Below are 25,988 nucleotides of genomic sequence, written 5' to 3'. Positions count from 1 at the left end.
GAGATAAGCAAGATGCTCATACAACGTTTGTGAGAAGTCCAAATTAATTTTTAAAAAATTGGCGATGGACAAAGGATCAGACCGCCACAGCCCTCCGCTTACGCGCTCACCTGCCTCGCCACCTCGTCCCGGCGTCTCTGGCCTCAGTTTCCCCCACTCAGGATGAGGGACGTTGGACTGGGTGCTTCCGGAGGCCTCGCCCTGCCCCATGCTCGCGAGGACTGTGACCAGCTGCTCACTTGTCACCTGCAGCAGTAAATAAGTGCTGGAAGCCCTCTCCCTGTAACACGACCCAGGGTGAGGAGGTAACGCCCCCTTCACTGCAGGGCTCCCTCCATGGAAATTTAACCACTGTGCCCAGTTTCAGAAGCACTGGCCAAGAGCCCCGATCCGGGTCAGGTGCTGTACCCGGTGCCAGACGTGAGCACACATGAAACGCTTCTCTCCACTGCGGGCCCTGGACTCAAGGCCCACACAGAGTGGACAGGACGGGGGCCAACTGACGTGCAGGGCCCCGGGGCCCGTGTCGCAGGGCGGGGACCCTCCGGAGAGGTTTGCAGGATGACTTTTCCAGGTGGGCAAAGGGAAGGAGAGCGCCAGACATCAGGGCTGGCTGCTGAGATGCCACGGACAGGTGGAGGCGGCACCCGAGAGGGTGGCCGGGCTCCCAGGTCCGCCGCCCCTCCGAGGGCCAGCCCTTGAGTGCCAGCATGTCACAGCCACGCTTATGACACGCGGCGTCTGTGCCAGGGGCTTTATAGACACCGGCCACCCAAGCCCCCTGGGGCCCGCTCGTCCAGGGGACCGGAGGCCCCGTGCTGGAGCCGCAGCCCCGCTGAGAGGCCCGCGGGGTCCGGGCCAGCTGTGGGGCCGAGGGGCAGGCACCCGGGAGCTGTCATCTCAGCGGCTTAGGAGCTGGTGGGACAGGCAGGGGCGGCCTGAAGGTGGCAGGAGGCGCGTTAGCACACCTGCTCTTGGGAAGCCGGCGGCCTTTCCAGAGCCTGGTCTCAGCGGGCACCCCAGGCTGACCCTCGTCCCCCACCCGGCTGCCAGGACCCTGGCGACTGCCTGCCCCCTGCAACCTGCCCCTGCCGCCCTCTCTCTTTCTCTTCCAGAATGCCAATGTGGGCCCTGGTGGAGCAGACCCGGATGCCGGCTGGGCCACGCGAGGTACAGGAGGCGGGGACCCCGTGGGTCTCTGGCTGGGGCAGGGGCCGCTGACAGGGTTCCACGAGTCTCTCGTTCCGAGACCACCCTTCCCGCCATGGCCGCCGGCAGAAGGCTCCGAGCGCCCGGGAGGAGGAAGCCGGGGATGCTCGTGTCCCCGCCTTTTCCGGTCACGGTCGCGCTTCGGTTTTCGCTTTCATCCTGATACCTGACATGCTTCCTCTTCTCCCTGGGGTGTCCCCCTCTAACTCAGTGCTCCCCCCGTCTCCTGCTCTAGGTGCTCCCCTCTGGAGCACGGGCCCACCCTGTCCTGACCGACTTGTCACTCCAAGTCACTCAGGCAAGAGATCTGTGTTTGAATGACCACCCCAGGCCAGGGCGGCAGCCAACCAAACACCGACGGTCACGTCCACGATAATAAGGGGGGCAGAGCCGCAGGGAAAAGCCACCTTGGGGCTTCCCAGGCAGCTCCGTGGGTAAAGAATCCACGTGCAATGCAGGAGCCCCAGGAGACGCGAGTTCAATCCCTGGGACGGGAAGATTCCCCCGGAGGAGGAAATGGCAACCCACTCCAGTATTCTGGCCTGGAGAATCCCTTGGCCAGAGGAGCCTGGTGGGCTGCAGTCCATGGGGGTCGTAAAGAGTCGGACGCGACCGAGCCACTGAGCACCCACAACAAGGGAGGCGAAGTGGAAGGGTAAAGCCCGCCCCGCCCCCGCTGCTCATGGGGCAGTCTCCTGGGGCTTCACACTGGCAGGATGGCCTGCAGGGGGGTTGGCGTTGCTGGAGAGACCTGGTCGTGTGGCTGGTGTCCGCCTGGGAGGCTCTGCCAGTCCTGAACCACAGGACCACGATGCTCACTCACGGTTGTTACCCAAGGGTGACGGGAGCCTGCTCTCCAGGGCTGATCCACGCTGGATGTTGGAGTAGGGGAGAGGGGAGGGAGTCGCAGCCTGCACCCTCTAAGTGGTCTCCAGGTCTCCGGGCTCAGAGCTGGCCTGGCCAGGCCTCCGCACAGCACACGGGGGAGTTCAGGGACCAGCCGCCCACTGCCCGAGCCCCTCACTGTTGTCTCCCGCCAGAGAGGGAGGCTTTACAGACAGGACCCAGAGATGCCGCCCTGGGGGGATGCGTGCCCATCCGTACGATTTTTTTTTAACAAGCCACTTTTAGTCTGGAAGGAAAAAAATCTTTAATAAGCTAGCATGTGGGGCTCTGTATTTAAAAGGAGGAGCTGAAGGGTGAAGAAAGTAAGACAATAAGAAGCGGGTAAGCCCAGGGGGTAAACTGAAGCAGGTCTGGGGAGCACCCCCACCCCAGGGAAACAGCAGCCCAACCAAGAGAGAACACAGCGCTGCCTCGGGCTCCCAGTCTGGCCTCCAGTCTCCAGACCATGCCTCCTGCTCCTGGCTTCCCACGGAGACCCCAGGGCCCCCCCCACCCCCAGCTCCGAGGATGCTGCGGGGTGGAGGCGGCGTGGCCCGTCTGGCCGCAGGGCGGGGTCCGGGTGGGATTGCTCCACCTTTGGGCCGAGCCTGTGCGAGTTCTGAGCTGGCCCCTGTGGTCTCTGCTTCTCTTACAGAATACAAGGTAAGGGCCACCCGCTCCCGCGCTGACCTCTGCCTGCTGCGCCGCACCTGCCCAGGTTAAACGTTCCTTTTGTTGTGCTTTCCCGTGAAATGTGTGTGTCAGATGTGGACGCATGTACGTAGCTCTTCCTTAGCCTCGACTCAGCTCTTGGCCTCCTTCCTCACAGACGCACCTGCTCCCTGGGTGACCCCGGGCTTCCTTCTCCCTGCAGATCTATCCGTATGACGCCCTTATTGTTACAAACCGGATCCGAGTGAAGCTGCCCAAGGATGTGGATCGGACGAGACTGGAGGTGAGGGGGCCCCAGGGGTGGAGGGCACGTCCGCCGGCAACATCTCTCCCCACCTGGCGTGTTGACACACCACCCCCGAGGTCCCCACAGTGATGTGCAGGGCCGAGTGATGGGCTCGGAGTCAAGGACCTGAGTTGTCTGCAAGACCGGAGAACGTGGTTACGTGCCCAACAAAGATGGCTTTGCCAAGAGGCGCACAGCTGCAGCGGTTTGGGGCCAGGAAGGCTTCGTCACTGTGCTTAACTGGGTAACATTCGCCTCTTCCTTGAACTCTGGGAAAATCGGCACAGTTTGTGGTTTCTTATCTGATCACCTTCACCCTGACCTTGAATGGTGCTTAACTCTGGGAGCAAGGGTATGTTTGAAGGACCTGCAGGACGAGGGCACAGAGGATGTCTGGGTGACATCTCTTGACCAGGCCCCACCACGAGCCATGGTCCCCGGTGGTCAGCATGCATAAAAACTTTCTTTTATCCTCACCATCCTCCCACCAGGAAACCAATGCGGACTGCACCTCCTGAGCCGTGTTGGGAAGGCTTCACAGGGGTGAGGGGTCTGGGGGCCCCTAAAGGCCCAGGGCCACCTGCCCTGTCTGTGCCCAGGGGCTGGGAGCAGCTGTGGGGTGGATGCGGGCTCAGGAGGCTGCCAGGAGGGAGCAGTAAGGGCGTGGATGTGGCCCAGGGGCCCCAGCACTGCCGGGGGCTCGGCAGGGCTGCCAGGCGGAAGCCCATCCCAGTCCAGGCCAGGTGGGTCTGAAAAGAAGCGCAGTCTCAGGGGGTCCAGATGGACGCTATGGGGCCCTGATCTTCCTTTAAGATGACATTGATATCTGCTGGGTGGGTAGCTGTGCTCACGAGAGGCACGAGAGCCCCTCACCCAGGGCTCCAGGCAGTGGTCGCAAGGAGGGACGGGGACGCTGGTGGGGCTGCGCGGTGGGGGGGCGGGGATCAATCTCCTGTTGTGATGATGGAGCCTGACCAAAAGTTGTTGTTCAGTCGCTACGTCAGGCTTCCCTGTCCTGTACCATCTCTTGGAGCTTGCTCAAACTCCCATCCATTGAGTCGGTGATGCCATCCAACCATCTCGTCCTCTGCCATCCCCTTCTCCTCCTGCCCTCCATCTTTCCCAGCATCAGGGTCTTTTCCAGTGAGTCACCAGAAGTAAGCTGAAAGGGAACTGCTAGCTCTTCTGACCGACAGGGCTTCGGGTGAGGTCTGATCAAGCCCCCAGACCCAGGTTCTCCCCTGTTTCCTGAGCTCCTCCCCTGTGTGCCGGCCTCACAGAAGGACAGACGTTCACCTCCCCTCCCCCAGACTCTAAGTCTGGATGGAAGAGACCCAGTGGGGTTCCCTGAGGGGCTCTGGGACCTGGGACCTAGGACCTTGAGACAGGGGCGGATGCTGGGCTCTCAGATAATTACGGTATAAATACATAATGTGGGTAAATACGGTAATTTATCCACTTAACCCTTTACTAGCAGCTATTTAGTGGTGCAGCTATTGCTGAGAGTTGAAAACATAAGGACAATGTTAACAGTAACAAGACTGGATTTTGCGTGTGATTTGAGGTACTAGTTTCATTCCCTTATTGATAAACGACACAGTGTTCTCTCCTCTCTCACAGCCTGCCTTAGCCAAAGTCATCCATGGAATGTTTAATTGCAAAGAAACCTTTTTATTACCAGTTAAAAACTGAAAACCATGCCGTGCATTAAAAGTATTTCACAAATTATTTGCTCATGATTATGACATTAAGGCTTCCCAGGTGGCTCAGTGGTAAAGAATCTGGCTGCCAATTGGATTTGGGTTCGATCCCTGGGTCGGGAAGATCCCCCCTGGAGGAGGAAATGGCAACCCACTCCAGTACTCTTGCCTGGAAAATTGCATGGACAGAGGAGCCTGGTGGGCTGCAGTCTATGGGGTCACAAAGAGTCGGACGTGACTAAGCACGCACAGAAGGCAATAAACTGTGGCTGTGTTCTGTGAACTGTTCAGTGTGGTCTACCATGTTCTGCATACCTGCTAAGTCGCTTCAGGTGTGGACAACGCTTGTGACCCTATGGACCTTAGCCAACCAAGCTCCTCCATCCATGGGATTCTCCAGGCAAGCATACTGCAGTGGGTTGCCATACCCTCTTCCGGGGGATCTTCCCGACCCAGGGATCGAACCCGCATCTCTTGCATCTCCCACACTAGTAGGTGGTTCTTTACCGCTAGCCCCACCTGGGAAGCCTGGAATGAACAGAGCAGGCCCCGAATCAGGCTCAGGGAGTACCCAACACGTGGTCTGGAGGACAGGGTCCAGGGCGGCCGCTGCCTGGGCCTCAGGGTGACAACCCCTGAGTCCTTTGCAGGGGACACACTCTGGCTCCTGCTGAAGTGAGGCCCTTGGTAACTGTGCTCAGGTCTCACTGCTATAAAACAGGGCGCTTCCGGGCTGGGTGGCTCTGTCAGGACCTGCCTCAAGGGCTCGCATGGTGGTGCATGGTTGTTTCCAAACTGTGAACGCCCTGAGGGCTCCCACTCTCGCCACGGCGGGGGAGGGGGCAGGGGGGCCGCTGAGCTCAGAGCAGGGTGCCCACAGCTCCTGCTCCTGACCCACCAGCGGCCGCGGGGCCACCAGCCCGTTGGGACTTGCTGTTTCCCTCCTAGGGAGTGGGGTGCCCTTTCACCAACTCCCATCCCCCCCTTTATTTTGCTACAGTACAGAATGAAGGTGCAAAATAGCAAATGGTTAATACATGTAAACATTTCCCTTTTTTTAAAAAAAGCCTTGGACATGAGGGGTAATGAGTTTCGTCACCCCCATTTCCAAGAACACCTCAGAGCATGCGTTGCTCTCTGGTCCTTCTCTTCCTGATCTCAGCCACCCCAGGAGGCAGGTTGGAGGTGTTGCCACACAGGGTGTGTCTCACATCCTCCTGGGTTGGGAGCTGGGCCCTGAGCCAGGAAGGGCTCCAGGGGTGGGGGGTGGGCTGCATCCCAGCAGGAGAGAAAGATACAATAATGTTTTCATCTTAGGGGAGAGAGCTTAATTTTTAATATAAAAACAGTTCCTAACTCTTGTAAAAGTCCAGAAAAACACGAAGAAGAACATAAGCATTCCATGGAATTCCCCCACCGAGTCATAACTCTTGTTAGCTCCGGGGCGGACCTGTTTCCGGAAATCTTTTTTTTTTTCTCACAAATGCCCAGAGATAACTGAATTCTGTTTGGATAAGCAGGCTTGTACTGCTGATGCCTCTTGGCATCTACTTTGTTTCTTTTAAATTTGTTGTGAACCTTTTCCACGCCAGTTCATGGGAGTCTGCCCTTCCTTTTAGACAGCTGCGTGCTAGTCCTGTGCCTGTTCTGTTGCCCAAAACTTGACCTCTGTGCACTGCTGCCAAATTGAATCTCCAAGACAAGGCTTTGGGTCAAGTAGGAAAGAAGAGCTGAACTGCTCTGCCAGGCAAAGGGGGACTTTGTGTCCCAACCTGAGAGGGTTCCTTGAGTTTTCTAGTTCAAAGGTGGAGTTGCTGATAAGGTGTTTGCAGGGCCTGCACTCATTTAATCTGGTCTCAGGTGATCTCTTGGTGAGCTTTTCTGGTACCTTGAAGCTTAAGGCCTCAGCTGGCCTTCCCTGGAATGAAGAGTGCTGACGTCTTCCATTTATTGGGGGTTTTATTAGATTGGTGCAAATGTAATTGCGGTTTCAGACTATGAATTTTAAATCTTTGTAACTAGGCTCAAACACATCTATATTAATCAAAATAGGAACCATTACAATCCACACGTTTTTACCAATGAGAAATACATTTGCTTATCCCTGTAGTGTAAAAATCTGTGCTTCAGGATTCCATGAACTCTTGGAAAACACATTCTGCCTCCGGCTGGTTGTGGAAGTGTTTTCCCTGCAAAAAGTCGTCGAGGTGCTTGAAGAACTGGTAGTCGGTTGGTGAGAGGTCAGGTGAATATGGCAGGTGAGGCAAGACTTTGTAGCCCAATTTGTTCAGCTTCTGAAGCATTGGTTGTGTGACGTGTGGTTGGGCGTTACTGTGGGGAAGAACTGGCTCCTTTCTGTTGACCATTGCTGGCTTCAGGTGTTGCAGTTTTCATGGCATCTCATCGATTTGCTGAGCATACTTCTCAGATGAAACGGTTTCGATGGAATTCAGAAAGCTATAGCGGATCCGACAGGCAGCAGACCACTAAACAGTGACCGTGACCCATTCTTGGTGCAAGTTTGGCTTTGGGAAGTGCTTTGGAGCTTTTTCTTGGTCCAGCCGCTGAGCTGGTCGTTGCCAGCTGTCATATAGAATCTGCTTTTTGTCACACATCACAATCCGATCAAGAAAATGGCCCACCGTTGTTGCGTAGAACGAGAGAAGACGATGCTGTAGGACGTCAGTTTCTGTGCTTTGCGGTCAGCTCACGAGGCTTCGAGCTTTCTCGCCTTTCCAGTTTGCTTCACGTGCTGAACGACCATAGAGGGGCCGACGCTGAGTTCTGGAGCAGCTTCTCGTGTGGTCGTAAGGGGATCAGCTTCGATGATGGCTCTCAGTTGGTTGTTGCTGACTTCCGATGGCCAGCCACTCCACTCATCTTCAAGGCTCTCGTCGCCTTTACCAAACTTCTTGAACCGCTACCGCACTTGTACGTACACTTGTTAGCAGTTCCTGGGCCAAGTGTGTTGCTGATGTTGTGAGTTGTCTCCACTGCTTTATGACCCATTTTGAGCCCAAATAAGAAAAATCACTCGAATTTGCTTTTGTCTAACATCATCGTTTCCATCTTCTACAAAAAAAATAAAATAAACAGCAAGGAACAAGTCATTAGCAAAAAAAAGGAGAGATGCATATTAAAATGATATATAACCTAACAACATTTATTTAGAATGTATTCTACTATCAAATGGCAAATTTCAACAGTGCAAAAATCACAATTACTTTCTCAGCAACCTTCTAGTTTTATGAAAATGAAAGTGTTAGTCTCTCAGCTGTGTCCAGCTCTTTCCATGGACTGTAGCCCGCCAGGCTCCTCCGTCTGTAGGATTTTCCAGGCAAGAATACTGGAGTGGGTTGCCATTTCCTCCTGCAGGGGAACTTCCTGACTTAGGGATGGAGCCCTAGTCTCTTGCATTTCAGGCAGATTCTTCACTTTCTGAGGGCTTCCCTGGTGGTTCAGATGGTAAAACATCTGCCTGCAGTGCAGGAGGCCTGGGTTTGATCCCAGGATTGGGAAGATCCCCTGGAGAAGGAAATGGCAGACTCCTCGGTCCATGAGTCGCCAGCTCACGGGACCAGGGATGATGGCTGAGAAGGTAAAAAGTCTGCTTTCAGTGCAGGAGACCTGGGTTCAATCCCTGAGTTGGGAAGATCCCCTGGAGAAGGAAATAGCAACCCACTCCAGTATTTTTGTTTGGAAAATGCGTGGACAGGGGGGCCTGGTGGGCTACAGTCCACGGGGTCACAAAGGGTCGGACATGACTGCGTGACTATCACTTCCACTTTTCTGAGAAATAGTTCTATAAAGAGCTCAAACAGCGTTATTACGTGCACCCTTTGAGGCAAACCAGGACCCTCCCAAGGCTGCACTGTCGCTTCCTGGCTGCTCCTCCTGTGTCTCTGCATCCCCTCCCTTCCCTGACTAGCAGCTGTTTGAATCTGCCGTTTAAGACTCAGGGGAGGTCACTGGCCGGCGTCTGTCCCTGACAGACAAGGGACAGGGGAGGGCTTCCGTGCCCAGGAGCCCTGCTGGGTCTTGCCCTGTTCCCATCCCACACAGGGGCGGGTGGCAGGGACCAGGCTGTGGATGACAGGCCATTGGCTGGGGCTCCGTCACCCAGCAAAGCAGTGGGTCTGCTGTGTGCCCAGCAAGGGGAGACGGTGGATGTGGGGGCACAGCTGGTGGTGCCCACACACCACCACACCACCAGGGATGTGGGGTCAGCCCCTGGAAGGAGGACCGCTCTGTTTGTCAGTGGTCAAATCTTGTTATCCATCCTTACCACAGAGTGTTTGGCTGAGCCTCACTAGCCTGGTGAATATGGGCCAGGCGTCGAGCCGGGCCTTGGGGATGCATGGTGAGCCAAAGCCAGCAGGAGTGCTGCCCTCAGACTCAGCCTGAAGGGGAGGCAGACGTCCATCGACTGATGACTAATGAGGGTATAAAATTATACCCCGAGATGGGGGCTCTAAAGGAGAGGAACGTGGGCCCATGAGCATTTTAAAAGGGATACAGTTAAGCGTTGATGCTTCTGATCTGTGGTGCTGGAGAAGACTCTTGAGAGTCCCTCAGAGTGCAAGGAGGTCCAACCATTAAATCCTAAAGGAAATCAGTCCTGAATATTCATTGGAAAGACTGATGCTGAAGCTGAAACTGCAATACTTTGGCCACCTGATGCGAAGAACTGACTCATTTGAAAAGACCCTGATGCTGGGAAAGATTGAAGGCAGGAGAAGGGGATGACAGAGGATGAGATGGTTAGATGGCATCAGTGACTCAATGGACATGAGTTTGAGTGAGCTCTGGGAGCTGGTGATGGACAGGGAAGCCTGGCGTGCTGCAGTCCATGGGGTCTCAGAGTCGGACATGACTGAGTGACTGAACTGAACAGTTAAGTGGGCGTGATAAGTGTGCCTGAACGTGTGTGTGTGTGTGTGTACCTGCACACAGGGGATAGTGGCAGGTAGGAGGAGCATTTCAGGTGAGCACACAGCAAGCGCAGAGGCCCTGGGGCAGGACGCAGCAGGGGCCGTGCTTGAGCAGGTGACGGGGAGGAGGGCCAGGCCTTGTGGGGTCCTGAGCTTAGGTTAAGCAGTTCAGTTTCTAGCCAAAAAGCAATGACTTTCAAGTTGCGGGATGACATGATTACATTCGTATTCAAAACCGTGCCTGAGGCTGCACTGTGAAGCCTGGGCTGGCTGTGTGCCTACAGGAGATGGTTGAAGAGGTGGTTGGGTGGTCTGGGCCAGAACTGATGGCATCTTGGACAGGGCGGTGGCAGTGCTGAGGTGAGAAGCGGGTGCGTTCAGGCCGTATCTGGGGGTCGAGGTGGAAGGGTGCTGTGGGGACGGGCAGGGACATACTTGGGGTGACTCCAGGGTGTCAGGATGGGGTGGTGGGTACATGGCAGTCACTGGGTTCAGCAGGGTGGACCCAGGTTCTGCCGATGACTGATGCTCTGGCCTGTGAGGCACAGACAAGGGAATTCAGGACTCTCAGCCTGGCACAGAGAAAGACGCCAGGTGGGCGCCTGGTAGCCCATAGTCTCGAGCAGGAATCTGGAAAGGGTGTGGTGGCCCTCCCCACTGTCACCTGGACAGCAGTCGGATGAATTCTGGATCCCCATGGGAAGGGTGAGGACCAGGCTTCCCAGGGAGACCCGTCTGGGGCCAGTTTAATGCCATACCTGAGATCCAGCACTTTCTCTCCCAGAGGGTCTAGGTCTCAACCCTACCCCAGCACCCAAGGGCCTTGTGCCTTGGGGGCTCTTGGGTCCTCCTGCATTCGACAGGTGCCCTCTGAGGGTCTGCCCTGCCTGGAGCTTCCACCCTGAGGGGAAGAGCCTTGCCTGTCCTGGGCAGACTCCAGCGTCCACTTACTAAGGCCAGCCCTGCACTCTTACGCCCAGCATTCGCCCAAAGACATGGCCATTTCGCTGTGTGTCAGCCTCTTGCCGTCCAAAGATGGCACCCTGGAGGAGGGAGAGAGCACCTCGGGTCCGGGTCCGGGTGACCTGGGTGTGAGTCAGTCTCCATAATGTTTCTAGCTGTGTGACATTGGACCAGTTACTTAGCCCCTCTGAGTCATCAGATGACATCACTGTGCCGGTCCGGCTGGGCGGTTTGAATGCTTATTCAGTTGTTCAGGAGTCAGGAGCGCTTGCCATGGGAGAGTCCTAGGCGGTATGATGTGCAGTTTCAGTTGTCTTGTCCGTGTCCCCCCGTCTTTACCAACCTGAGAGCCACGTGGGCCAGCATGAATTGGAGAAAGGTTTCCATGGAAAAGGGAGTGCTACGGGCAGGCCAGACAGTGCTTGCTGAGAACTGCCTGGAAAAGCGAGGTGGCTGGTGGTGAACGGAGGCAGGGTCAGGCACCGCCTGGTCACCCGCAGAAGGGAAGCCCCTCCTGGATGCCTGGTACTGGGACAAAGCAGGATGCTTGAGAGTTTATCAGATGTGGCTTATTTAAAAAGCACTTGATCATCACCACCAAGCTGTTCCAAGCACTCGACACATTGCTGTACTTGGTTTTCACAACTTGGTGCAGTGGGTACAGAGAAGGCTTGGGGGGGTACAGAGAAGGCTTGGGGGGGTACAGAGAAGGCTGGAGGATGTCCCCAGGCCGTGCAGCTTCTAGGAAGCAGATCTGGAGTTCTGGTTAAGAAATCACGTGGGGCCACTCTGCTGTGTGTCTTCCCAGATTAATTACAGTATGGAGTATTGATTTCTAACCCCTCTTCCACACGCCAACCTCCCAGAGCACACAGTCTGCTCCTTAGGTAGGAAAGTATGTCTGCCAGGGCCTTCCAGAGAAACAGCAGAACCAACAGGAGACAGATGGGCAGACAGACAGACAGACATAGAGAGATGCAGACAGACAAGTATTGAGTTCGCCCAAGAGTTCATTTGGACTTTTCAGCTAGATGTTATGGAAAACCTGAATGAACTTTGACCAATCCAACATCAAGAAATTTAATTTAAGGAATTGGCTTCCTGTGGGGCTGGCAAGTGTGGCATCTGCGGGGCAGGGCAGCCAACTGGACACTCAGGAAGGAGCTGACATGTAGAGGCAGAATTCCTCCTCCTCCGGGAAGCCCTCAGTGTTTGCCCCAGCAGAGTGAAAGCCGCCACTGCATCTTCACTTAAAGGCTGATTGTAGGCATGAACATGTGGTCAGAATAGCTTCACCACCCCTGGACTGTTTGGCCAAACACCTGGGCACCAGGGCCGGGCCTGGCTGACTCCTGCAGAGATCAAGGCTGGCCGTTGAATAGGTGGGGAAGGAGGGTGTGTTCTTCCGAGGCCTGGAGACTGCGGTCCCCAGGGTGCTCCTTTCTGAGCACTTGGCATAGGCAGGGCTGAGCAGCTCCCCGCGTGCCAGACCCTGGAGCTAAACACACACCTGAGTTTGCTCAAGCAGGAAAAGCCTGTGTTGTAGGAATGCACCTAAACCCAAGGTCCTGAGGTTAAAGAATACATCCTTTGTTTAGACTCATCTGACCGGTCTGATGGGTCTCAGAAGAACCCGACAGACTGATGGTGACTGTGTTCCCAGCCACGCGGATGTGTCTGGGAGACGCGTCTGCCATAGCCTCTGGGACCCTAGGGCCTCCTGATGAGACACGGAGAACAAACATGAGCCATGCTGGAGGGCCAGGACAGGTGGTAGGACTTTAGTGGTAGAGGGTGGGGAGGGAAGAGGGGGGCCTGCGGAGAGAAGGGCAGGCCCTGCTGGAGGAGGGGGAGCTGGGAGGCAGCGTGACCGAGGAGGTGAGAGCACAGATTTGGACTCAGGGATGCAAAGCACAGATCATCCCTGGATGAGGACAGAAATCAGGCCCATGCTGCCCAAGAGGTGCTGAGACAGATGAGGTCAGCCATGCTCAGTACTGAGGGACGCACGTGACCCCGGGCCTGCTTGCTTGGATAGTGCAACCCAGGAGGGCCCCCGGGAGGAGGGGACATTTGAGCTGGGACCTGCAGAAGGAGGAGAAGCTGCTCTGTGAAGTGGGGGAAGAGCGTTGCAGGATCTGGGTGGCAGAGAGCCTGGCATGTTTCAGAACTTATAGATGCCGCCACGGGGCAGAGCCATGGTGGGAGAGGTGGGAGAGGACATGGTGATGCAGGGCCTCGGGGCCACCTGGCAGCCACATCAGTCCACATCTCCGAGCCTCCATCCCCGTCCTACCCAGTAAGCTATGGCGAGGTCACAAGCTGGCGATGGAGAGCTCCTGGTCCTTGTCTGGCACAGAGGATCACTCCACAGACAGCAGAGGCCATTGTCCTTATGACAACAATGACATCATCACGGTGATGGTACCATCATGGTGATGATGATGTCATGGTGATGACGTTGTCGTGGTGATGATGACATCATGGTGATTATGATGATGTCATGGTGATGGTGTCATCATGGTGATGATGACATCATGGTGGTGGTGGTGATGTCGTGGTGGTGTCATCGTGGTGATTATGGTGTCATGGTGATGGTGTCATCGTGGTAATGATGATGTCATGACAATGATGTCGTCATGGTGATGGTGTCATCATGATGACATCATGGTGATGACAACATCGTGGTGATGTCGTCATGGTGGTAATGTTGTGGTGATGAGGTCAAGGAGCAGGAAGCATGGACCCCGCTCAGCAGGAGCCCCCTCTGCAGACAGGGCCTCCTTGTGCCCTGTGACAGTGCGGGGAGGCGCTGTGGGGCCCAGGCCTCTGAAGGAACACAGCTCCTAGAGTCACAGGCTGAGGGGGTCTGGGCCTGAGGCCACCTGCTCAGCACCCACTGGAGCAGGGGTCTGGTGGTGGCTGGTGGGCTGCAGTGGGCATCTGAGGTTGGTGAGGTGGTGGGACTAGGCGAGGCCTGCAGGGGAATCAAGGCAGGCCAGTCCCGGCAAGCAGGGCAAGCTCAAGCTGAGGGCCTTCACCATGAAGCCTGGGATGCTTCCAGGAGCCGCCGGAGGCAGGTGGTTGGGACTGAGGAAAGGGCCTGGCTCTCGAGCCTCCTGGCCTGGGCCCTGGGCTGCATGCCCCAGGGCGAGGCTCGGGACCTCTCTGAGCCTGTGCTTCCAGAAGCTGTGAGGTGAGAGCAGGCTCTCAGGGCGGGTGAGGATGGCAGCAAGTGTCGTGAAGTCCCTTCCCGAGCCTGGCAGTGCTCCCCCATCGTCGCAGGGGGTGATGGCGTCCCCATCGTGTAGCCACGCCTTCCAGGAAACAAACGCACTCGGAAGGACAGTGCAGATGGTGGAGTGCAGCTTATTACACCGGCGGCCCAAGGCAGAGTCTCTCTTAGCCAAGGACCCCAACTATTTTTTGTGAAAACCTTATATACCCTAAGTGTACATGCCCAAACCCGCCTCCTCAAATTCCCTGAAAGTAGTCTGAACAAAGGAAAAGAAAGATACAAAGTTAACCTGTGATTCATATGCCTAGTTGTGAAAAGAAGAGAAGCGAAAAGCAAAGGAGAAAAGGAAAGATATAAACATCTGAATGCAGAGTTCCAAAGAATAGCAAGAAGAGATAAGAAAGCCTCCTTCAGCGATCAATGCAAAGAAATAGAGGAAAACAACAGAATGGGAAAGACTAGGGATCTCTTCAAGAAAATCAGAGATACCAAAGGAACATTTCATGCAAAGATGAGCTCGATAAAGGACAGAAATGGTATGGACCTAACAGAAGCAGAAGATATTAAGAAGAGATGGCAAGAATACACAGAAGAACTGTACAAAAAAGATCTTCACGACCCAGATAATCACGATGGTGTGATCACTGACCTAGAGCCAGACATCCTGGAATGTGAAGTCAAGTGGGCCTTAGAAAGCATCACTAAGAACAAAACTAGTGGAGGTGATGGAATTCCAGTTGAGCTATTCCAAATCCTGAAAGATGATGTTGTGAAAGTGCTGCACTCAATATGCCAGCAAATTTGGAAAACTCAGCAGTGGCCACAGGACTGGAAAAGGTCAGTTTTCATTCCAATCCCAAAGAAAGGCAATGCCAAAGAATGCTCAAACTGCCACACAATTGCACTCATCTCACAGGCTAGTAAAGTAATGCTCAAAATTCTCCAAGCCAGGCTTCAGCAATATGTGAACTGTGAACTTCCTGATGTTCAAGCTGGTTTTAGAAAAGGCAGAGGAACCAGAGATCAAATTGCCAACATCCACTGGATCGTAGAAAAAGCAAGAGAGTTCCAGAAAAACATCAATTTCTGCTTTATTGACTATGCCAAAGCCTTTGACTGTGTGGATCACAATAAACTGTGGAAAATTCTGAAAGAGATGGGAATACCAGACCACCTGATCTGCCTCTTGAGAAATTTGTATGCAGGCCAGGAAACAACAGTTAGAACTGGACATGGAACAACAGACTGGTTCCAAATAGGAAAAGGAGTTTGTCAAGGCTGTATATTGTCACCCTGTTTATTTAACTTGTATGCAGAGTACATCATGAGAAACGCTGGACTGGAAGAAACACAAACTGGAATCAAGATTGCTGGGAGAAATATCAATAACTTCAGATATGCAGATGACACCACCCTTATGGCAGAAAATGAAGAGGAACTCAAAAGCCTCTTGATGAAAGTGAAAGAGGAGAGTGAAAAAGTTGGCTTAAAGCTCAACATTCAGAAAACGAAGATCATGGCATCTGGTCCCACCACTTCATGGGAAATAGATGGGGAAACAGTGGAAACAGTGTCAGACTTTATTTTGGGGGGCTCCAAAATCACTACAGATGGTGACTGCAGCCATAAAATTAAAAGACGCTTACTCCTTGGAAGGAAAGTTATGACCAACCTAGATAGCATACTCAAAAGCAGAGACATTACTTTGCCAACAAAGGTTTGTCTAGTCAAGGCTATGGTTTCTCCTGTGGTCATGTATGGATATGAGAGTTGGACTGTGAAGAAAGCTGAGCGCCGAAGAATTGATGCTTTTGAACTGTGGTGTTGGAGAAGACTCTTGAGAGTCCCTTGAACTGCAAGGAGATCCAACCAGTCCATTCTGAAGGAGATCAGCCCTGGGATTTCTTTGGAAGGAATGATGCTGAAGCTGAAACTCCAGTACTTTGGCCACCTCATGCGAAGAGTTGACTCATTGGAAAAGACTCTGATGCTGGGAGGGATTGGGGGTAGGAGGAGAAGGGGACGACAGAGGATGAGATGGCTGGATGGCATCACTGACTCGATGGACGTGAGTCTGGGTGAACTCCGGGAGTTGGTGATGGACAGGGAGGCCTGGCGTGCTGCGATTCATGGGGTCACAAAGAGTCGGACACGACTGAGCGACTGATCTGATCTGATCTGAAGCCTAGGTAGTTAACAGTGGACAATTATCAGTAGGCCTGTGATCATACCCCAATAAGCATAATAGAATGTATGATTGTATTTGGTTACACAGATAATTAGGGTATTCTTTTAGATGAGGGAGAGTCTACGTACCAGCCCTGGGGCTCTTCCTTCCAGGGGCCTGGTTTTCCATTGGTATGTCATTTCCATAGATACTGGGCATAGAGCTTAAAGTCCACAGCCCAGCCCAAGGTGCAGTCCTGCTTCAAGATGGAGCCTGTTCTGTCTATCTCCTCCTTCACCCAAGTAGACCACAGGATGTCCGTGGTGCCTCCTGAAGCCTGGATGCTAAGGGTGTGTGAGTGCGCATAATTCTACCGAGATGGGCCCTTCATTAATGTTTCAGAGGGTCTGTGATCCAGAAGGAGTTGGGGGTTGCTGCCACCAACGGCCCCCTGGCTACGTGGACCTGCCTGTCTGACCCGCATGTGGTCCCAAGGAGCAGCTGGGGGCAGCCTCTCAGAAGGAGCCCTGGACCCCCGGCCTGAAGGTCTGAGTTTCCAAGTGCTGCTTGCTGGGGCTGTGTGACGCAGGAGACGTCCCCATCTGGGGCTCAGTCTGCATCCTGTGGGCACCACCGCCTCGCCACCTCCCTGGGTATGAGCACAAGTGTGCATCTGGCAGAGCCATGCATCCCTTGGCCCCTCGATGAGCTCTTGCTGTGAGCAGAGGTTCGTCATTACTGAGTCCTGTCTCCAGGGAGCCCTGGCCGATGGAGCTGGTTACAAGCTTGTTGATTTAGAAGACAGTCAGAACCTGAAAATCGAGAGTTGTTTAATTCAGTGGGAAATTTCAGGACTTGAGCCCAGGAGACAGCATCTCAAGTGACCTTGAGAGAGCTGAGGTGGGGCGGGAATCCAGGTTATAAAGAAGTTTGTGACAAGGGGCTGGTGATCTGGACATCAAAAGATTATTGTTAATTATGGAAAACCAGGTATCTCAAGTTCAGGAATTTAGTGCTTCTCTGTGTAAGGGAAGATGCAAGAGCCTGGACTCGCTGAAATCATTCCTTTCACACACACCTCACCTGTCTGAGACCAGTGTCCTATTTTCACATCCGGAGCTTCCTTTCCTCAGGGCTCACCGTCAGGAGTGGCTGCAGTGTGATGGCTCTTAGATAGCGGGTATTCTTCTCCTTCCTGAATTCCCTCAGGGCTCAGCGGCTCACACCAAGGGCTGCAGTCTCTGATATGACTGTGACACCCTTGTTTACTGATACAGCAGGAAATATTCCATCTCAGTCCTTACTGAGTTCTGTCTCCGGGAAACTCTTGCCAGCAGAGCTGGTTACAAGGTTGCCGACTTAAAAAAAATAGTCACAACCTAATCGTGGAGAATTACGTTTTGTTCGGTGAAGATTTTTAGGACTTCAAGCCTGGGAGACAGCATCGCAAGTAGCCCTGAGAGAATGGCTCCAAGGAGGAGGGGAGGAGTCAAGTTATATGGAAGTTTTGCAACAGAGGAGGAGGGGCGCCAGTGATACTCAACCTGCCTGCCAAAGCGGGAGATGTAGGAGACGTGGGTTCCATCCCTGGGTGGGGAAGATCCCCTGGAGGAGGAAATGGCAACCCACTCCAGTGTTCTTGCCTGGAGAATCCCATGGACAGAGTGGCCTGATGGGCTGCAGTCCCAAGGGTCACACAGAGTTGGGCATGACTGAAGCGACTTGGCACAGCACAGCATAACACATGAGTAGTCGGAACATCACAACTGTTTCTGTGCGATAAAGAAAACCAGGTATCTCAGGGGCTTTCCAGGTGGCGATAGTGGTAAAGAACCCGGCTGCCAATGCAGGAGACATAAGAGACCCAGGTTCGATCCCCGGGTCAAGAAGATCCACTGGAGGCGGTCTCGGCAACCCACTGCAATATTCTTGGCCTGGAGAATCCCATGGACAGGGAGGAGCCTGGGGGGCTATGGTCCCCAGGGTCACAAAGAGTCAGACACGACTGAAGCGATTCAGCACGCAGCAGAAATCTCAGCTAAGGAATTCAGCACTTTTCTGTGTATGGGAAGGCAAAGAGTCTGGGTTCACGGAAGTCATTCCTTCCACGTGCATTTTTCCACGGGCATCTCTGCTCTCTGAGCCAGAATCCTGCCTGTTTTCACATCCCGAGCTCCTCTGTGCTCACTGCAGGGAGTGACTGCAGCCTGATGGCTGTTGGATGGCAGGTATTGTTTTCCTTCCTGAGTGCCCTTAGGGCTCAGAAACACACCTTCAGAGGGCCAGAATCGCTGATGGACTGTGACAGCCTTGTTCACTGATACGGCAGGAGTACTCCATTTCTCAAGGTGAAGTCAGGTCCTCGCCCTCAGAAAACTACCTGTGGCCATGAGATGCTAGTGGGAGCCTCCCTGACGTTTCACGGGGCATCAGGCCTCCAGATCTGCGGCCCTCAGATGGGCTTCACTGCTCTCTGACCCTCTTCCCTGGCAGGTGTGAGACCGCTGTGGGGTGGAGGCGCCCGGTCTGGTTTATTTCTGTGTCCCGGCACCTGATGCCCCACAAGTGAGTGAGGAGAGAGCTGTCTCCAGCCCTCCCAGCTCTCCGGTCACCCCACTACCCAGGAGCAGCCTGTGCAGGGTCCTAGGCACACAGGTCCCCTTTCCCACCCTGAGGTGTTCCTTACAGAGGGAACCAGAGTACAGTTCGCTTAGATTGGTGGCTGTGAAGCAACTCCTATTGTTAAATTTTCAAGCATTTTCCACACTGGTTGTTAAACTGAGCCATTACCGAAAAGCACATCAAGTGTACTTGAGATTCATAAATTATATTTAAACCACAGGTAACAGAGACAACTTCCCTTCTCCCTAATTCCTCTGCCAGTTTTCACTACCATCTGTGTCCTTGGGGTGGGTTGCCTCCATCGCATCTGCATGGAAGGCGTATTCTACAGCAAGTTCCCCTGGGCGCCTCTTTCCAACTCATTCAGTAGCATCTCCTGGAAGCTTGAAACTGGCTGTGGTGTGAGTATCCACACCACGGGGAAGAAGGAGGCTTGAGGACCCGGGAGCCTGCGGTGACGGTGCAGTCAGGAGAGGCTTTCTGGAGGAGCTGAGACTCAGACCCAGGTCTGGGGATTTGGGGTGGGGGGGAGTTCCCCAGGTGGACCGGAGGGGCCGGCATTCCAGGCAGAGGAAGAACGGGGTGAAGGCACAGGTAATTCTCATTTTACAGATGTCACAGCTGAGGTCGTGCCGCTCTGCACAGCTGGGCAGGCCTGGAGCCGGGACAGGGTTCCTGTGAGTCTGGCTCTTGGGCCCAAGGCCTTTGCACAGTCCCGTCCTGGACAGTGACCAACAGGCCAACCCCCAGCTGAGCATGTGGGACCCCTTCCATGCCTCCTTCCCAGGGGTGCTCCTGGGGGAGACAGCGCACCCCCAGAAGTGAGGGCCGTCCCAGAATGTCCCTCCACCCAGGCACTGTGCCTCAGGCTTGCTTCCTGCTGGCTCAGGCAGGAGCTTGGCCAAGCCTGGCCTTGGTGGGTACCTGGGGTGCGGAGGAGGCCAGCCTTCTCCAGGGAGCCTTCAGGAACCAGTGACTGGGGGAGTTGGGCTGGGGTCAGAAAGCCTCTGGGGCCAGCTGTGCTCTGTGGCAGGCAGCGCATGTGTGCTGAGTCGCTTCAGTCGTGTCCCCCTCTGCCATCCTAGGGACTATTGTCTGCCAGGCTCCTCTGCCCATGGGATTCACCAGGCAAGACTACTGGAGTGGGTTGCCATGCCCTCCTCTAGGGGATCTTCCCAACCCAGGGATCGAACCCGTATCTCTCCTATCTCCTGCACTGGTAGGCAGGTTCAACTAGCTTCGGCTAGCAGGCAGTTGAGGGGGAGCCCGGGACAGGGGTCCTGACTCTGCCGTGAGTGGGATTACCTTCAGTGCCAGTGGCCAGCTGCCAGGAGCAGGGTGCCTCAAGCCCTTCTCCCCTGGGAGGCAGTGGGACCAGCCGGGGGTGATAAGAGGTTGTACTACAGACCCCACAGCTGTAGCCTGGAGTGAGGGACAAGCTGCTTGGGCCCTGCCACTGCCCCCTGTACCAGCAGGAGGCCCCCAGGTGGGGAGCACGGGGCCACCCTCGTGGCGCCCTTCTCCCCTTCTCAGCTTAGAACACGGCGACCCCTGTAGCCCCCTCCCGTCTCCTCCCTCCCACGTGTCATCACTTGGGAGACCCAACCCCGGACCCACCCAAGGGCCCTAAAACAGGAGACCAGAGGCTTCAGGGGGGCTGGGCGCCACCCTGTGAGCCCACTCCAAACTTCTGCCCAGGATCCCTGTCCACCGCCACCTCGGAGCCCTTTGCCCCTCACCCCCACCTCCCCGGGGCCGTGCCCTGAGGACCAGCATCCCGCTCAGGCCTCTGATCTTTCTCTGACGCCCCTGCAGTCCTGTTAACCACCCCCGGTCTCACCCTCGGGGTCTTAGGACTCTGCGTCAGGCACCCACACGACACAAGCCCAGTGGGAGGAGACACGGCTTTCCCCGATCCGTCCTCTCTGGCATCTTGCTGGCCCCACAGTCACAGGGAGGGTCGTGACGTGGCCCCCAGAAGCTGGTGCTGCTCTCTGGATGATGGTTCTGAGTCCCCGTGGGCTGAGCTGTGGGTTCCCCAGCTGGTCAGGAGACCCTGGCTCAGCACCGTGGGTATGAGCGTTTCTCTGACCCTGTTCCTGTCTGCGGGTCTGAGATGGCAGCAGGCGGTGGACGGCCCCTCCCCGGCCGAGGCTAGCTGGATGGGATGTGTGTGTCCCCGTGTGTGGCAGTGTGTCTGTGAGGGTTTGCTTGTGGGTGCCAGTTCTGAGGCCTCTAGGCCTAGGTTCAGTCAGGAGGGACTTTAGAGCTTCCCTGGTGGCTCAGAGGTAAAGACTCCACCTGCAGTGAGGGAGACGTGGGTTCTGTCCCTGGGTCAGCAGGATTCCCTGGAGGAAGAAATGGCAACCCACTCCAGTATCCTTGCCTGGAGAATCCCAGGGACAGAGGAGCCTGGCAGGCCACAGTCCATGGGGGCCCCAAAGAGTTGGACATAACTGAGAGACTCACACTTCCTGTGACTCAGCATAAAGGCGTCCCTTGAGTCCCCTCCCCCGTATCATGCCCGTGACTGGGCTCCAAAACCCAGGGCAAGTCACACAGGGCTGTGATTTCTGTGAGAGATATGCCTGGCGGTGATGGCTGTTTCTGCTTTCCATCGTTCCCCACGTGTCTTCACACCATTTTCTCTCTCGATCATCACGGTAACCTCTAGTAGGACGTGTTTTTTAAATTCAAGAAAGCACTCCTTTTTCTGGCAGGAACTAGGTTTTTTAATGATAAAATTCACAATTGCAGCCATTTAAAAATATACGGTTGACTGCCTTTAGCGCATTCTCAATGTTGTGTGGCCTCCACTGCCTCTGCGGAATTCCAGAATGTGGTGCTTGGGTCCAGGAGGAAACCGCATGCCCACCGACCAGCTCTTCCCCAGCCCCCTCCTCTTCCAGCTCCCGGCAGTGACTGAGCTGGTTGTGGTCCCTGAGGATGTTCCCCACTCTGGATTTTCCTACAAATGGACTCACTTAGCCTGTTTCCTCGCCCATCCGTGTTGTAGCAAAGGTCAGAGCGTCACGACTTTTTCTGGATGAATCATGTTCCCCATGGCACTGGTGGTGAAGAGCCCGCCTGACAAGAACCCTCCTGCAGCAGGTTTCTGATCCCTGGGTCGGGAAGATCCCCTGGAGGAGGGCATGACTACCCACTCCAGTGTTCTCGCCTGGAGAATCCCCGTGGACAGAGGAGTCTGGCAGGCTCCAGTCCGTGGAGTAGCAAAACGTCAGGCGCGACTGAGTACTCACCAGTCATGTTCCAGAGTCTGAATCGACCTCATCTTGTGTGCCCCTTTGTCCTTCAGCGGGCACTTGGGTTGCTTCCGCTTTGGACCGGGTGTGATAATCTGCTGTGAACACGGGTGTGAAGGTACCTGTGCGAGTCCCCAGTTTTGGTCTTTGGGGATCTGCTGGGTCTTGAGGTGATTCTGCTAAGCATGAGGAGGAACGGCCAGGCTGGTTTCCATGCAGCCTCGAGGAAGCCACACTTCTTACATGGGGGCGGGAGGGGGTTTTGAACCAGGCCCTCTGGGGCCGCAGCTGGCCCTGCTGCATGCTCCCGCCCCCCTTTCCATCTTCTCCCCAGCTCCTCCCAGGCAGCGGGGAGGGCCAGCCTCACTCCTCCTGGGAAGCCCCCCAGGAGAGGGTGCCGTGCCCACCTGAGCTGGGTCTTGAAGGACAAGAAGTTACTCAGCACCGGCTGAGGAAGACAGACATAAGGGCAAAGGAAGCAGACACCTGCAAAGAAGAGTCTAGAATTTAGGTGGCGTCAAGTGGCGACAGAGGTGGCTCTATCTCAGATCGTAATAACTGTGCCCAGGGCTCACTGTTCCTGCCCAGGGCCGGGCTCAGCCCTAGGAGCTGACCTGTGCTGACTCGTTCACCCCACAACTCCGGGGTGTGCCAGGGTGACCCCATTTACATGTGAGTAGGCTGAGACTCTAGGCGGGCTAGCTGGGGCTCAGAGAGACAGGAAACTTGCTCGGGGTCACACAGCAGAGGTGGGGTGGGGAGAGGGAGGATTTGAACTGAGGCCTGGGTCTGTCTGCCTCCATGTCCTCGTGCGAGCAGTAGGGACACTTCCTGCTCACACAGCAGCCATGAGAAGGAAATGAAACGGTACACGTGACCGTGTGTGCACACCCCCTGCCGTTTCCAGGCCTGATTTGCATTCGGTCTGTGGTGGGAGAGGCTTCTGCAGGTGTCAGGAGTCAGGGCTCTGGCCCCTGCTTGGCAGCTGCTCACCGTGGGTCCCCTAACCATCTCTCTCTCCTCTGTGCCAGCTTCTGTCCACTGCAGAGCAGACTGGTGGGGATGCAGAGGGAAGCTGGGGAGCCAGGCATACACAGGGAGACCCCCCCATCCTCTCTGCAGGCCCTGCCTCTGGGGGTGCAGAGGGAAGCTGGGGAGCCAGGCATACCCAGGGAGACCCCCTCATCCTCTCTGCAGGCCCTGCCTCTGGGGGTGCAGAGGGAAGCTGGGGAGCCAGGCATACCCAGGGAGACCCCCTCATCCTCTCTGCAGGCCCTGCCTCTGGGGGTGCAGAGGGAAGCTGGGGAGCCAGGCACACCCAGGGAGACCGCCCCCATCCTCTCTGCAGTTCCTGCCTCCGGGGATGCAGAGGGAAGCTGGGGAGCCAGGTGCACCCAGGGAGACCCCCCATCCTCTCTGCAGGCCCCGCCTCTGGGGGCGCTTGGCTAGGCCACTCACTGCCCCGCTCTGGGTTTCCCTTTTCATTTGCAGAGACACCTGTCACCCGAGGAGTTCCAGGAAGTGTTTGGGATGAGTGTGGAAGAGTTTGACCGCCTGGCCCTCTGGAAGAGGAACGACCTCAAGAAGAAAGCCCTGCTGTTCTGACGCTGCCAGGGGGTGGGGGGACCCTGACCATGGGCGCACTTGCGGGAACCACCAGACCCCCTCCTCTTGCACTCGGCTATGGCTTCTCTGTCCACGGCGGGCGGGTGGGCGGTGGGCACCTGGGGAGGGCCAGTTGGTGGGGACTGGGGGTGGGAGGAGGTCCCAGAGCAGGTGGAGCCCCCGTTTCTGGTTTCTGCCATCACCACGCCCGCGCCTAGTCTGCGGCCCAGACCCCTGGCTTTGCACTGTCCTTCCCCACTGCCGCTTGCCATCAGGAAGGAGGACGCGGCAAGGTCACTACCCGGAGATGCAGGACCACTTAGACGCACGCAGCCCACCCTCCCACCTCCCTGCAGTGTCTTCCCCATGCTGGGCCTCCGGGGCACACAGAGGGCGGGAGTGGATGCCTGAGGAGGCTTAATCAGTGGTGGGCGCTGACGGGTTCCGGTGGCTGGGCACCCGGCTCCTGGTATCCGTGGCCCCGCTTCCCTGCTCAGCCTGGGAGGCACGGCCTGGCATGCAGGCCCCCGCCCCCCGCCCTGGGCCTCCCCGGGGCTGTCAGAAGCATGGGGGTCGATTTTTGCAGCCTTCGTGATGGATCTGTGTTTAGTGAGGACCTTCAACCTGAAGGCGCACCTTCTGCCGGGGCCCTCCGTGCGCCGTGTTCCTCTTGCAAGGTCATCCCTTAGATGCCTAAGCGATATCTTTAAAGTTAACACAGAAGTTTTTATTTTGTTAAAGAGTAGAGCCTACTTAAACACAAAGACGACATATATAAAGAGTTTAATTTTATGGTCCCGCTGAAAGGGAGCGCGCCCAGCCTTACTCTCCACCTCCGCACCCGTGTGCTTTGTGGTTTTGTGTGTGCTCCTTGTCTGCTTCCTTCGTGCTTTTTTCTTTTGTTTCTTGGCCTGTCACACAGGTACCCCCCCCAGGCAGACCCCCGCCCACACACCCCCCACCGCGGTTTGTAAGGACGCCTAAAGTATGGCCGCCCTGCGTTTCTCGCTGTCGTTTTCCAAGCCTTGCAGAAAATATCCTCCCTGATGGCCACAGCCCCCGAATCAAGGGTTCCCACGGCCCCGGATAACGCTTGCGCAGCTTGCAGAGCGTCCTCTTCGTCACGTGGCCCTGGAGTCCCGCTTTGCCCGCTCCGCCCCCTATAAAACACCCCAGCGAGGGAAGGCTGGTGTCCGGTCCTGAGACCAACGACACCCAGACCCTCCGGGAAGACGGGATGGGAGATGCTGTCTAGACCGGCAAGGTCGGCAGGAGGACCTGCCGGCCGTGCAGGTGGGATGTGGTACCAGAACGCTGGTACAACGCATCGAGGGGCCTATGAAACATGGCGCAGGTGTCCCCAGAGTGTGGGCACAACCTTCGTGCCGCCGCGTCTTCCTGTGCGTCCTGGACTTCCCCGTCTGTTCAGTCCGCGTGACTCAGCCCCCTGTAGTCCTGCTGTGCACCCGGCTTCTCACCAGCGCGGCTCGGCCAGGGAGGGGGTTCCTCAGCACCCAGTAAATGCTTCCTTCCACGTCGCGAGCTGAGCCTGAGCCGCTGGAAACCCCTATTTTCTCACTAGTGAACGTCTTGTCAGACCAGGGGAGCCTGGAAAAAATAAAGGATGATGTATTACAGCTTGTGAAAGTGAAAAGCTGCTTCTTATAAACGCCTGTCATTTCCAGCCACGGGCCCCCGTCTGCCGCCAGCGCCTGGGGAGGGCATCCGCGAAAAGTGGTCGTCCTGGAAGCGGGCACAGAGCCGGGGGTGGGACAGACCCCGTGTTGGCCACGGGATGGCCCTAGGACAGCCCTGGCAGAGACAGCCCCTCGGGCTGGGGCCCTGAGCCCCTCACCTAGGCCAAAGTGCTGACGGGAGAGAGGCTGATACCTGCTGCCGTCAGGCTGGGGAGACAGACCAGTACACAGACCATGATAAGACTGACCCTTTGGAGAAGGTCCCCAAAGCAAGCCCCATAAACACCCCAGAGGTCAGGGGAGGCTTTCTGAGAAGGCATTGCCAAACTTAAGTCTTGCCAGATGAGGACGTGTTCCTGGAGGCCAGTGAAGGGACAGGAGAGGACACAGGGCTGGAGATGGCATCCCGGGATCCACAAGTAGGCTGTTGGTTGTGGCCCTGGAGCTCGTGGCTAAGGAAAGGACGGGCGCCTGCCCAGTAGATTAGCAGCTGCTGCCCTGGGATGAAACAGTCTGTAACCTCCGCCTCTGTTCACTCAGGCTGCTCTAACACAAACCGTTGACTGGAGCCTCAGACAACTAAACGCCGAGTTCTCTTAGTGCTGGAGCCTGAAGCCCCAGGATCAAAGTGCTGGTCGGGCCAGGTCAGATGTGTGGGCTGTGTCTTCACCTGGCAGACAGAGAGCATCTCTCTTCTCACCTAGCCAGCTTCTTTCAAGGGCACTGGCCCCCTTGTTGAGGGCCTCACCC

The 25,988-nt window shown here is 55.9% G+C and overlaps 1 protein-coding gene across 25 annotated transcripts in view; it reads left to right on the top strand.

The window, feature by feature from the left end:
- Positions 1 to 25,183, top strand: part of ABLIM2 (actin binding LIM protein family member 2) — a 170,845-nt gene extending 145,662 nt beyond the window's left edge. For 23 of the 25 annotated variants that reach the window (XR_011464570.1, XR_011464565.1, XR_011464580.1 and 20 more), the window contains 4 exons: positions 1,116 to 1,170; positions 2,750 to 2,812; positions 2,969 to 3,049; positions 23,428 to 25,183. Coding sequence is in view for 1 of the 25 variants with exons in the window: in XM_070372767.1 (XP_070228868.1) it covers positions 1,116 to 1,170; positions 2,750 to 2,757; positions 2,969 to 3,049; positions 23,428 to 23,541 (258 nt within the window). In the remaining 24 variants the exon portion in view is untranslated. The remainder of the gene's footprint in view (positions 1 to 1,115; positions 1,171 to 2,749; positions 2,813 to 2,968; positions 3,050 to 23,427) is intronic. The other 2 variants (XM_070372767.1, XR_011464567.1) reach the window with 2 other exon arrangements.
- Positions 25,184 to 25,988: the final 805 nt, after the last annotated feature.

This window comes from Bos mutus, chromosome 6 (assembly GCF_027580195.1).
Source record: "Bos mutus isolate GX-2022 chromosome 6, NWIPB_WYAK_1.1, whole genome shotgun sequence".
In the NCBI taxonomy this organism is placed as follows: domain Eukaryota; kingdom Metazoa; phylum Chordata; class Mammalia; order Artiodactyla; family Bovidae; genus Bos; species Bos mutus.
This window is presented reverse-complemented; position numbering and strand designations above follow the sequence as displayed.